Below are 12,698 nucleotides of genomic sequence, written 5' to 3'. Positions count from 1 at the left end.
AACAGGTGGCAAAATTGTAAAAAAGTGACGTAAAGCCACCTGCGGATGTCAGACATGCTCTCTATTTAAAATAAAATAATTAATAAATAAAAAATGGAATCAAATGCAACCACTACCAATAAACAGCTGAAAATCTTATTGATTTATAAAAAAAGTGAGTGTGATACTGTAAAAAAACAAAATGGGTGCATGACACCCCTGCCAGGCAACATTAGATTGATATATATGGGGTTGGGTTATAAATTCCTGTCATTTAACAATAGAAAACATTCCCTGTCAGTTAGGATCACTACTTTATATTAAGAATGTGACATTCAGAATATTATTAGAGAGAATTATTTATTTCAGCTTTTATTTCTTTCATCACATTCCCAGTGGGTCAGACGGTTTACAATTTACAATTTGTTAGAATGTGGTAGCATTGTCTTTAAATTGTTTAACTTGATTCAAACATTTTTGGTAGCCTTCCACAATAAGTTGCTGGAATTTTGGCCCATTCCTCCAGACAGAACTGGTTTAACTGAGTCAGTTTTGTAGGCATCCTTGCTTGCACACACATTTTCAGTTCTGCCCAAACATTTTCTATTGGATTGAGGTCAGCGCTTTGTGCTGGCCACTCCAATAGCTTGACATTGTTGTGCTTAAGCCATTTTGCCACAACTTTGGAGGTATACTTGAGGTCATTGTCCATTTGGAAGACCAATTTGCAACCAAGCTTTAACTTCCTGGCTGATGTGTTGAGATGTTGCTTCAGTATATCCAAATAATTTTCCTTCCTCGTAATGCCATCTATTTTGTAAAGTGCATCAGTCCCTTCTGCAGCAAAACACCCCCACAACATGATGCTGCCACCCCCATGCTTCACAGTTGGGATGATGTTCTTTGGCTTGCAAGCCTCACCCTTTATCCTCCAAACATAACAATGATCATTATGGCCAAACAGTTACAATTTTTGCTTAATTAGACCAGAGGACATTTCTCCAAAATGTAAGATTGTTGTCCCCATGTGCACTTGCAAACTGTAGTCTGGCTTTTTTATGGTGGTTTTGGAGCATTTGCTACTTCCTTGCTGAGCAGCCTTTCAGGTTATGTCTATATTTGACTCATTTTACATTGGATATAGATACCTTGTCTCCACTTGTCTGTGTCCTCCAGCATTTTTGCAAGGTCTTTGCTGTTTTTATGGGATTGACTTGCACGTTTTGCACCAAACTACGTTCATCTCTAACAGACAGATTGCATCTCCTTCCTGAGCGGCATGATGGCTGCATTGTCCCTTGGTTTTTATACTTGCTTACTATTGTTTGTACAGATGAACATGGTAACTTCAGGCATTTGGAAATTGCTTCCAAGTAGGAACCAGACTTGTGGAGGTCCACAATTTTTGGGGGGGTTTTGGCTAATTTCTTTTGAGCTAAAAGGCACTGAGTTTGAAGGTAGGCCTTAAAATACATCCATAGGTACACCTCCAATTCAGTACACCTCCTATCAGAAGCTAATTGGCTAATTGTCTAAAGGCTTGACATAATTTTCTGGAATTTTCTAAGCTGCTTAAAGGCACAGTTAACTTAGTGTATGTAAACTTCTGAACCATTGTGATATAGTCAACTAAAAGTGAAACAATCGGTCTGTAAACAATTGTTGGCAAAATTACACATGTCATGCACAAAGTAGATGTCCTAAATGACTTGCCAAAAATATAGTTTGCTAATATTCTGTGGAGTGGTTAAAAAATGTGGAGTAATATTCTGTGGAGTTTTAATGACAACCTAACTGTATGTAAACTTCTGACTTCAACTGTAGGTATCTAGTGTGATAAGACTAGATGGTGGAAGTGCTCCTTGTGGGCTGAAATAGACACTTAATGGTGTTTCTCCAGAGACCTTGTGTGGGTGAAGGTTGTGTTTCCATATGTGTGTGTAGGTGGGATGGTGTGATTTCAAATGTATGTTTATATTCTCCTTTTTTTCTGAGGCAGAAATGTGTGCAAAAGTGAATGTATGCATAAAAATGTGTTTGTAGAAGGAGGATAAAGTCAGTGTGAATCTCTGTCCAGAACAAATTTGACTTCTGTGACAGGATATTCAGTGTAAAAATAAATAAATAATAAAATTAAAATAAATCATAGGGCAATATTTCATTTTATCCTGGTGGAATTGTATGAATTATTTAAAGTAGGCATTCCATACCGGAATGGAGCTCTTAATGCCAGTTTGCTTAACAAAATGCCTAAATAGCCATATGGCTATTGATTAACATTATCTGATAGCCTGCTCAGTAAGTGGCGTCAGTGGAAAAGTAAAGCTGTTTCACAGGAAGAGCAATTACTTAATTTTTTAATAAAAGTTTAAGAAAACAAAAACACTAGAATAATGTGCACCATTGAATTGTTCACAATAAGACCAGGAATATGCATTAAGAAAGTAAATAAGGTAAGTTTTTACTACATCATTAGATAAAATGTTTTGTTATTAGGTCAACAAAATAAGCAATAAACAAATGTTTTATATGTTAATTTGTCACGCTTTAATCAATAGGACCAAATAATATATCAAATAGCCATACCAGTTACTGGATGTATCACACATTAAAGCATTAATGAAGTTGAACGACAATCCAGTACAAATGACTAATCCAGGGCTGGTGGCTCTGCCCAATTCATCATCCCATCACTGTGAAAAAAAATCTAAAACTATCGTAACCGCCTTTCCCTGATGGAGGGAACGAGACGTTGTGTAGATGAAGTGACACTAGGGGTCGATCTTGAGAGCCCGAAGTACCTTCAGATCTTTGCAAAAAGGCCAATGTTGAATTTGCATGCCACACCCTCGACATACGGGCATAAAAGGGAGGCCAGCAGGCAAGATCATTGAGGTTTTGCACTGAGGAGCTGAGACAAGGTCCCGGCCATTACAGCGGTAAAGTTCTGTCTGTGGCAAGAGGGACACAACGTCTCGTTCCCTCACTCACTCGACTTTGTGTTGATGAAATGACACTAGGGGTCCCATATACGAAACGGCACAATGACTGAACTGGTCATGTGAACTGCCGATGCAGGTGTAGGTAAGCTACTACGAGCATAGGAACAGATGCCCGGAGCCTCCGCAGACGCCCCAAGACATTGTGTGCCCCAAGACCTACCAATTATGGAAGCAGGCCGTGCCAGCCGCTGCCTTTTCTCTCTAAGTTTCTCTCCGCAGAAAAATAGATTCAGCTGGGGCCTAAAGAAACATTTTCATAATGCGCCGGGGAAGGTGTTTTTTTCCGTTCCTATTCTTTCAGGGGGAATAGTCCCTGCAGAGGCCACACCCTGCCCTGAAGAGGAGGGGAGGGTAAAGAGTGGCAAATACAACATACGGGCCCAATGGCCAGACATGGGAGAGGCGAGGTGGTAAGTCCTCCCCTTCGTTGGGGGGATACTATAACACAGCAACCGGGGCAGAGAGGGCTCTACCAAGGGAAACGCGGGTCTACCACAAGGGATGGGGAGACCGTACCGCAGAAGATACATCACAGGAGCTTAACAAGGAAACCGAAAACCGGAATTCCTCCGCAGAATTTGTGAGTCAAAGGGCTAGGAGGAGGGGCATCCAGGGTTCACCAGTGGTGAGCACGCATGGGAGAGAAGAGCACACGGCTTCACCTTCTTGGAGGGGAAAGGTGCTATGCACAAGCAGTACACCCGGCCAGCTGTCCGTGTAACGAAACGTACTTACCTGTTCGCACCTGATAGAACACAAGATGAGACCGGCTCAACCCGGAGGTTGTAAAACCTCGCAAAGGTATTGGGTGTTGCCCAGCCTGCTGCCCTACATATGTCTGCTAGAGAGGTGACATTGGTCAGTGCCCACGAGGATGCCACACTCCTCGTGGAGTGTGCTCGAACCCACAAGGGGGCCACGATCCAGTGGGTAAGCCTCTGTTTGGAGACAGCGTTCCCTTTCCGCTGTCCACCAAAGCAGACAAAGAGCTGCTAAAGCTCTGTTTGCAAAAGTGCGGATCGGACACAGCAACGGTAAGGCTGGGTCTGCCTCATCCAGAGGAAGTGCTTGTAGGCTCATTGCTTGATCCCTAAAAGGGGTCGTGGGCACCTTGGGTCGGGGTCTCAGGATCACGTGAGAATCTTACGGATCGAATTCTAGGCACTCTTCGCTGACAGAGAACGCTTGCAGGTCCCCAACTCTCTTGATGAAAGTGAGCGCGGTCAGGAGAAGAAGGTCCCATAGAGGTCCCCATTCCCATAGATACCAACCAATTAACAAACAAAATTAATATACAATACAGGCATCACATTTTTGCTCGCCTCATATCCAACACTTTACTTTAAGAAAGGAAATGTCAGTGAACAAATTTAGTTACTCATTCCATATGTATTTATCCAATACAAATGACTGATGTCATGATCCGTGGTACACAAAATGTATTTTCCTATTAAAATAATTGTTAGGTTTAGGGTTTGTGTAAGCGGTTTGCAATGTATGGTTAGGTTGAGGTTTAAATTAGCTGTAAAACTTTGGAAAATTGTAATACCATCGTTTATTGGTTCATTTATTTTTCTTTATGGGAGTTAGTCATACACTTTTGTACAAGCCAACAGGTAAGATTTCTTGCAATTTCACCATCTTGTACTATTATTACGACTGATGTTATGAGACCGGTTTGACTAGTATTCTGAAGCCATAAGATAGATTTGTGTGAGGAACATATGGAATAACAGTCATTATTTACTGAAAATCTTGCCTGATAGCCATGGTTGTCATTCACCTTGAACGGAGAAGAGCAGCTTGGACATTCTGCTATAAATTTAAATTCCTTTTTTTTTGTTCCACGAAGTAAAGTATGTCATTTGAAAGACATGAGGATCAGTAAACGATGACAGAAGTTTTATTTTTGGAACTATTTCTTTAAATACTTTTTTCTTTATCATTGGGATGGAATGATGGTTAGGTGGATGGAATGTTTATTTTCACAATGTGCAAATGTCACCATGTTATAGGAACATTTTAAATTACAGGAAGGTTCATCAGAACATACTTTGGCTGTATTTAGAGTCTTGAAATGCCTCCCCAGTTGTGCACAGTTCCCGTGCGGAATATGATCAGACTTACCCCTTGTTTAATGCTCTGCTGAACTCCAATGTTTTAAGTAATGGACATATTTACAGAGGGTTGTTGGTTGATCTACAACTGCCCTTTAGGGACACTCTAGCGTAAACCGCTCCAGTTAGTCTTCTACACTGTAAGTGGATGATATGGAGACTTGGAAAGCAGAGAATATCCACTAACTAGCTGAATCTAAGAGGTATTTTCTTCACTTTGTCCCCAAAGCAACACTATTAAGAAGAGAATTTGTGACACACACACACATAAACTCTACTCTGTAGAAAAACATAATCTTCACATTGGGGGTTCCTGCTTTTCTTCAGTTTGACATCTCCCTGTAAATCATCAGGACTTGAATTTCTCTGGCTCTGTGAAAAGACACTGTTTATCAATTTAAATCATAGCTGAAATTGCGTGATGCTTTGTAGGCATTTTCTTATCTTACCGCACCCTCCTTTTCTCTATGCTTTCCGTCTGTGTTTTATTTCACTGCTCTGAGCGCTCATGCTTGTCAGAATCCCCACTCAGTCCTTGCCAGCCATAAACTCTCTCTCTCACTACTTGCCATGTGAGGAATATTCCCCTCACACACTAAACAGCATGAATTTCTCCATCAATTTCAATATATTATGTGCTATTATGGGATTAATTATGATGCAATTTATACAGTATAAAAAAGTTTAAAGCATGCACATATACATATTGCTTTCAGTTTCCTTTTTCAATTTCCAACTGTACTTTTTCTGGCCTTGCTTTTCTGTTTTCCAGATTGAAGGTTTGTACAGTAATATGTCTCGGACATTGAAAGGAATAGTCTAAATGTTTTTTTTATGTTAAATTGATGAAAATGATGATAACGTGAGTGGCAATGATGGTGTTGATGATTGCAGTCTCTCTTCCCAGTCTCGTCAAACCCCGGAGGGCGAGTTCCTGCCTTTGGACCAGTGTGAACTGGACGTGGGGTTTGGAACGGGTGCTGACCAACTCTTCCTGGTCTCTCCTCTTACCATCTGCCACGAGATCAATCCCAAGAGCCCTTTCTTCGACCTGTCCCAGCGCTCTCTCATGAATGAGCAGTTTGAGATTGTCGTCATCTTGGAGGGCATTGTGGAGACAACAGGTGGGTAACATCTTTCAAGCTGAATAATTTTTAAAGGGGGATGCAAAATGTTTAAGGGATCGGCAATGTTAGGGGGGCACCAGAGTTTCTTTTGCATACACCTCCAGAAATAGGTAAAACTCATGTATTATTTGAGCTGTAAAGTTGTTTAAATCATCATTTTTACAGTCATTTTAGAGTTTTAGGGTTTGCTGACATTACATCATCATGGCAACGAAGTTGTAAAATTGGCTCTAACTGTACAAAGAAAGGTTAGTAACCAATTTTATCGCACTAAAATCATGTTAACACTGTTATTGTTTATGTCTTATGGCTATACTTTTGTAATAGTGAGTATTTTAATGTTTACGGATTGACCACATCAAAAAAAGAAAAAGGAAAGACAAGTCAGAATTATTTTTTGTGGTAATCAACATCATGTCACAAATTCTGTCGATTGAGCTTTTATTGAAACCAGAATATTGTTTAACAGCATTTATATATCTTACGTTGTTTTTTGTTTTTTCTTAGGCTAGTACAGTTTCAACATTAAGAGTTGTATACATTAACATAAGTTAATGCTTTACACAATGAACTAACTAACAATTAACAATAAATTAACATTAAAAAAGATTAATAAATGCTATAAAAATATTGTTTATCATTATTTCGTGGCTGCGATGGACTGGCGACCTGTCCAGGGTGTCCCCCGCCTTTCGCCCAATGTTAGCTGGGATAGGCTCCAGCCCCCCGCGACCCTGTACACAGGATAAGCGGTTGACGATGGATGGATGGATGGATTATTTCATGTTACCTAATTAATAAATAAAAATAAAACCATTAAGAGAGCCAACAAAGCAGAATAACAACATTTGTTTAAAGCAATTTTGGTTGAACAAAACATTGCGTATTAACTGTGACAGCTTGCTGAAGTCAAACAAAAAGGTAACAACTAGTTGACACAATAGGTACTTAACCTGTAATATGTTTTTTTCTTAACATGTTTTCTGATTGAAAAATGATAACATCTCCTGAAAATATCAGCATTCATGAATTTGTAATAAATAAATAAATAAATAAAATCTAAGCATAGCAAAAATGCAATGCTGGGCATAAGTGGTCAAACCTTTTCCATATCCACACAATGGATCCTATTCAGTAAACCACATATAAATTATTCCAAATGGTTTTCAGCTGTTTTCTGTGCTGTTTCATCAAAAAATCTCTTTATTTTGGTATTTATGGTATATTAAATATACATCACATGGGTATTTTTATTTTTATTATACCAGAAAAAAACTTTATATCTTCAATATCAAAATCTCATTAGTTTTAAATAGCCACATTTCTTAACTGTTCTTTTATGTATCCTTACTGCTTGTAATAAATACTTTTTGTATTTAATTGTGAGAAGTAAACATAAGAGCGAGTGCGCTATGGAGGATGATCACAAGTTACAGTTTTTAGGACTACTTTTTACATCTTATGCTGTGGGGTTGTGTACGCCAACGGAAACTAACACACAGAAAGGTAAAAGTTACAAGACTACCTTAAAAGGACATTTACTGACAAAATATTATGAGTAATATATTGATTAGGGATGGGCTTTTAAAAAAAAAATTGTCGAGTATTGTAACCTACAAAAAATTAGTAATCGATTAATCGTAAATTAAGTTAGAATAACTTGTTAAAATAACAAGTATGACAAGTGTGTAAAATTCATATATATTTTTTTATTTACAAATGTTTTCAAAATAAGGTAACTTCAACCAACTATGCTTATATTTGAGGGGTAATTTCACGAACATGCAGACATACTGGTCTGGTAAGCTTCAGAGTTTCTTGTACAGCATCGCAGTTTCCTTCCTTCCATTGGACTCCAGATGTAACTGAAAGATTTGGTGAGAGATTCAGAGGGAAAGTACAGTATTAAGCGCTATTACGGCAGGCAAATTCACAAATAAAAATTTATTTGCGATATGTGAGTGCTGTTTTTAATAGTCCACTAGCTGGTGCAAAATGAGTACTAGATATGTTGATTACTTAAGCACATCCCTAATATTGATATATTATAGTTTTAATGTTCTAGCTAGCGTAATTGACCTCCCTTATGAAAAAGGCATGTAGAAAGTAATGTAGTTGAACTATCATCATCAAAATCATGAAGATACACTAAATATACACAATTATTTTATTAACTTTTATTAACTTCGACCAAGTATTATCAAACTTGGCCAGCTACCTTGAAACAACTGAGCTACCTCATTTAGAAAACCGTGCTGAGAAATCTGGGCCAAGCACATTTATAATTGTACCGTGCCAAAGCATGCTCAAGTGGAAATGCTACTGGAACCATTCCTAACTGTGCTGAGAACTGTTCGGCCAGATGATGGAAAAGAGCTTATGGTGTTCCATCAATTATCAGATCTGACTAAACAGTTCACTTTTCATTCTCTTTCAATTTCTTAATCTCGTAAACTATTATTACTATCCCTCTTCTTTCTTTATCATAGCCATCAGTCTTGGCTTTTTCTATGAATGGATGTAATCATTACAGTCAGGTCGGCAGGGAGACAAGTGGATTGTAAAAGAGTGGATTTCTGATTGAATTATCAGGCCAGTGCTGTAGCCATGCTTTTAGCGGTGGTCTTTTTATAATAAGTATCTTCAGTCACATGCTTGTCAGTTTGATGTATGAGCTTCAAAACTCGCTCCAGTTCGATCCGTTCCTGGTGTCTTTCATGCAGGCAGAGAATGAGGAAGTAACTGATTGGAAGGCAAGATGGGATTTTCTTTTGAGGATGTGAGAGGAGGAAGAAGACAGCATTTATTTTGTATATTTGCTGAAATTAGTGTCTTTTACTACTGTACACATACAAACAGAAAATGTCTCCTGCTTTTTGATTATTTTTCTTATAATCTCTTTGATATTGACATTTCATTTTTAATGGTTATTGATAAAGTGAGCATCACTATTACTATTGCTCATACTTAGTGTTATGAAAACGAACAGGAAGGAATGGTATTGTATAGTCTTGCCAGTGATGATCATTATTACAGATGTTACAGCATGCACCAAACACAAAGCACACAAACACTCAACACGCATAAGCGCACACTTATCAAGCATATCATTGCATATCAGGGATGCTTTTTAAACCATTTATCCATTCACTCATTCTTTTATTCTGTTATATAAATTTCTTGTCAGGCCAAAAAAAGGACAAACAGTCAAGCAGTAGTTTAAACAATTAACCTTCCTGCTGATCGAGAGCTAAGCCCTGTCATGTACTCATAAGTGCTTATTGATCCACTGAAGCCCTGGACACAGACAGAAATGTCAAGTTAATCTTTTTACACAAGCTGTGGTAAAAGACACAGCCCTGTTCCCTATCTGTCACTCACTCGATTTTGTATCGATATAGTGACACTAGGGGTCTGCCCAGTCTGAGGCTGACGTGGAGCTGACCGTCACGTTTGCCCAGGCTGCCGCGAGTGTCAGGCTGGAGTGGAACCATCCACCCTGCCCTGAGCCCTTGTGGCTTGATGATTGGTTCCTGGATTCAGAGTGCCGCTCATGGCCGCACCCAGCCACCAGTCCAATTCTTCCCAGAGGTGCATGAAGAACTCCCAAAGTCGTGGCTTACTTACGTTTTACTGCCCGGACCCGACTTCTGGGTTCGTCCGCTTTCACTACCCTCGACGGTGGGGCAGCCAGGGGGTATACGGAGATTCCTCAGGTGGTTAAGGCAGTTGCGATGCACTTGTGCCCGCAAATGCCACCACCTGGAGGAATCGCCCAAGACTCCCATTCAGGGCCTGTAAGTCTACGACATCTCTGTCAGCTAAAACTTACAATGCCACTGGACATGCCACTTCCGCCCTGCATTCCATGCAGGCGATGTCCACCTTGGTGGTCCAGGAGCACCACCTATGGCTGAATCTGGTCGAAATGAAGGACGCTGACATGGTTCACTTCCTCGATGCTCCCATCTCCCAGATCGGTCTATTTGGCGACACCGTTTCCTTAGCAGTTCTAACAGTTCTCAGCAGTGAAGAAGCAGACAGAGGCCATTCAACACATCCTGCCCCTGCCCTATTCAAGGTCCTGCTCCCCGTTTGCTCGCCACCCACCCGCAATCAGAGCTGTCCATTTCACCTCAGTGAGGGGCAAGAACGCCGCTGCCCTCCGTGCGGAGATCGCGACCCTTTTGCAGAAGGATGCAATAGAGCCGGTCCCTCCAGAAGATTAGCCAATCTTGGACCTGCGAGTGCTGATCCCTGACTCCCGTTCAAGATGCTGACTTTCTGTCATGTGTACAGCTTAAAGATTGGTTCGCGGCAGTAGATCTGAAGGATGCGTATTTCCGTGTCTTGATTTTACCTCGGTGCAGACCCTTCCTGCGGTTTGCTTTCGAGGACCGGGCATATCAGTACAAGGTCCTCCCCTTCGGTCGGTCACTGTCACCTCATGTCTTAATTAACGTCACAGAGGCAGCCCTTGCCCCTCTAAGGGAAGTGGGCGTCCATATCCTCAATTATCTCGATGACTGGCTGATTCTAGAACACTCTTGAGACCTGTTGTGTGCGCACAGGGACCTGGTGCTCAGGCACCTCAGCTGGTTAGGGCTTCGGGTCAACTGGGAAAAGATCAGGCTCTTTTCTTGGGATGGAATTATACTCCGTCTCCATGATAGCATGCCTCTTGGACAAGCACATGCACTCGGTGCTGAGCTGCCTGAAGTCATTCAGGTGGAAAATAGCAGTCCCACTGAAACAGTTTCAGAGGCTCCTGGGGCATATGGCTTTCTAGGCAGCGGTCATGCCTCTCGGTTTGATGCATATGAGACAATTCCAACACTGGCTTCAGACTCGAGTTGGGCATGGCACTGAGACATGCATCGCGTGACCTTCACGGCAATTGGCCGCCACACATTCAGCCCTTGGACGGACCTTGCATTTCTGCGGGCAGGGGTCCCCTTACAGCAAGTGTCCAGACATGTAGTTTTTGCAACAGACACTCTAAGTTAGGCTGGGGCACCATTTGCAATGGGCAAACATCCACTGGCTCATGGACAGGACCAAGACTGTGTTGGTATATCAACTGCCTCGAGTTGCTGGAGGTATTGCTGGCCCTGCGGAGGCTTCAGCTGTTGATCCAGAGCAAGCACGTATTAATCCGTATGGACAATACATCAACGGTAGCATATATAAACCATCAAGGCAGATCACGCTCGCGTCGCATGTTGCGACTCGCCCCCCATCTCCTCCACTGGAGTCAGCACCGACTGAATTCATTGTGGGCCTCTCACATCCCGGGTGACCTCAACTGTACTGAAGATGTGCTATCATGGCAGGTGATGCTCAGGGGAGAGTGGAGATTCCACCCCCAGATGGTCCAACTGATTTGGAGTCGATTCGGCGAAGCACAGCTAGACCTGTTTGCTTCCTGGGAATCCTCCCACTGCCCGCTCTGGTATTCTCTGACTGAGGCTCCCCCCAGCACAGATGTACTGGTGCACAGCTGGCCCTGGGGGCTGCACAATTATGTGTTCCCCTAGTGAGCCTGCCTGCACAGACCTTGTGAAGGTCAGGGAAGACGAGGAGCAGGTCGTCCTGGTGGTGACCTACTGGCCCATCCAGCCTTGGTTCTCGGAGCTCACACTCCTCTAGGCAGCCCCTTCCTGGTAAGTTCAACTGAGGGAGGATCTCCACTCTCAGAGATGGGGCACCATCTGTCACCTGTGACCAGACCTTTGGAATCTCCATGTCAGGCCGCTGGACAGGATGTGGAAGATCTAAGTGGCCTACTACTGGTGGTGGTAGAAATGATCACTCAGGCCAGGGCTCCCTCTATGAGGCAGCTGTATACCTTAAAGTGGCATTTGTTCACAAATTGGTGTTCTTCACAAGGCAAAGACCCTCAGATATACGCAGTCGGGTCGGTGCTTTCCTTCCTGCAGGAGAGGCTGGAGGGGAAGCTGTCCCCCTCAACCTTGAAGGTGTATGTGGCCTCTATAGCAGCACACCATGACGCAGTGGATGGTAAATCCCTGGAGAAGCACAACCTGATCATCCGTTTCCTGAGAGGTGCCAGGAGGTTGAATCCTCCTAGTTCACGCCTCTTTCCCTCATGGGATCTCTCTATGGTCATTGGGCAACACCCAATTTGCGAGATTTTATAATCTCTGGGTTGAGCCGGTTTTGTGTTGTCATGTACGAACAGGTAAGTATGCGGGGCAGCGGCCAGGTGTTATGCTTGCGTACAGTGCCTTTCCCCTCCCGGGGGGGAAAACGTGTAATTTTTTCCCCCATGTGAGGTCACGAGATGGTGAACCCTGGATGTCTTTCCTCCCTAGCCCTGTGGCTGGTAAATTCGGAAGAGAAATTTGTAGGTGGGCCCAGTACATGTGCTAGGACGCCCTGTTCTGTTGTAGGTGCTCCACATATGCTGGTTACCTGTGGTAAACCCTTGTGATTTCCGCGGTACTGTTTCC

General features: G+C 42.2%; 1 protein-coding gene across 1 annotated transcript in view; it reads left to right on the top strand.

Moving 5' to 3' along the window:
• The window catches only part of LOC127652667 (G protein-activated inward rectifier potassium channel 1-like), a 42,054-nt gene that overhangs the window by 14,481 nt on the left and 14,875 nt on the right, over positions 1 to 12,698 (top strand). The window contains exon 2 of the mRNA XM_052138955.1: positions 6,006 to 6,222. Within this exon, the coding sequence (XP_051994915.1) occupies positions 6,006 to 6,222 (217 nt within the window). The remainder of the gene's footprint in view (positions 1 to 6,005; positions 6,223 to 12,698) is intronic.

Source organism: Xyrauchen texanus, chromosome 12, assembly GCF_025860055.1.
Source record: "Xyrauchen texanus isolate HMW12.3.18 chromosome 12, RBS_HiC_50CHRs, whole genome shotgun sequence".
NCBI lineage: Eukaryota > Metazoa > Chordata > Actinopteri > Cypriniformes > Catostomidae > Xyrauchen > Xyrauchen texanus.
Note: the sequence above shows the minus strand (reverse complement) of the source record. Positions and strands in the feature narration are given on the sequence as shown.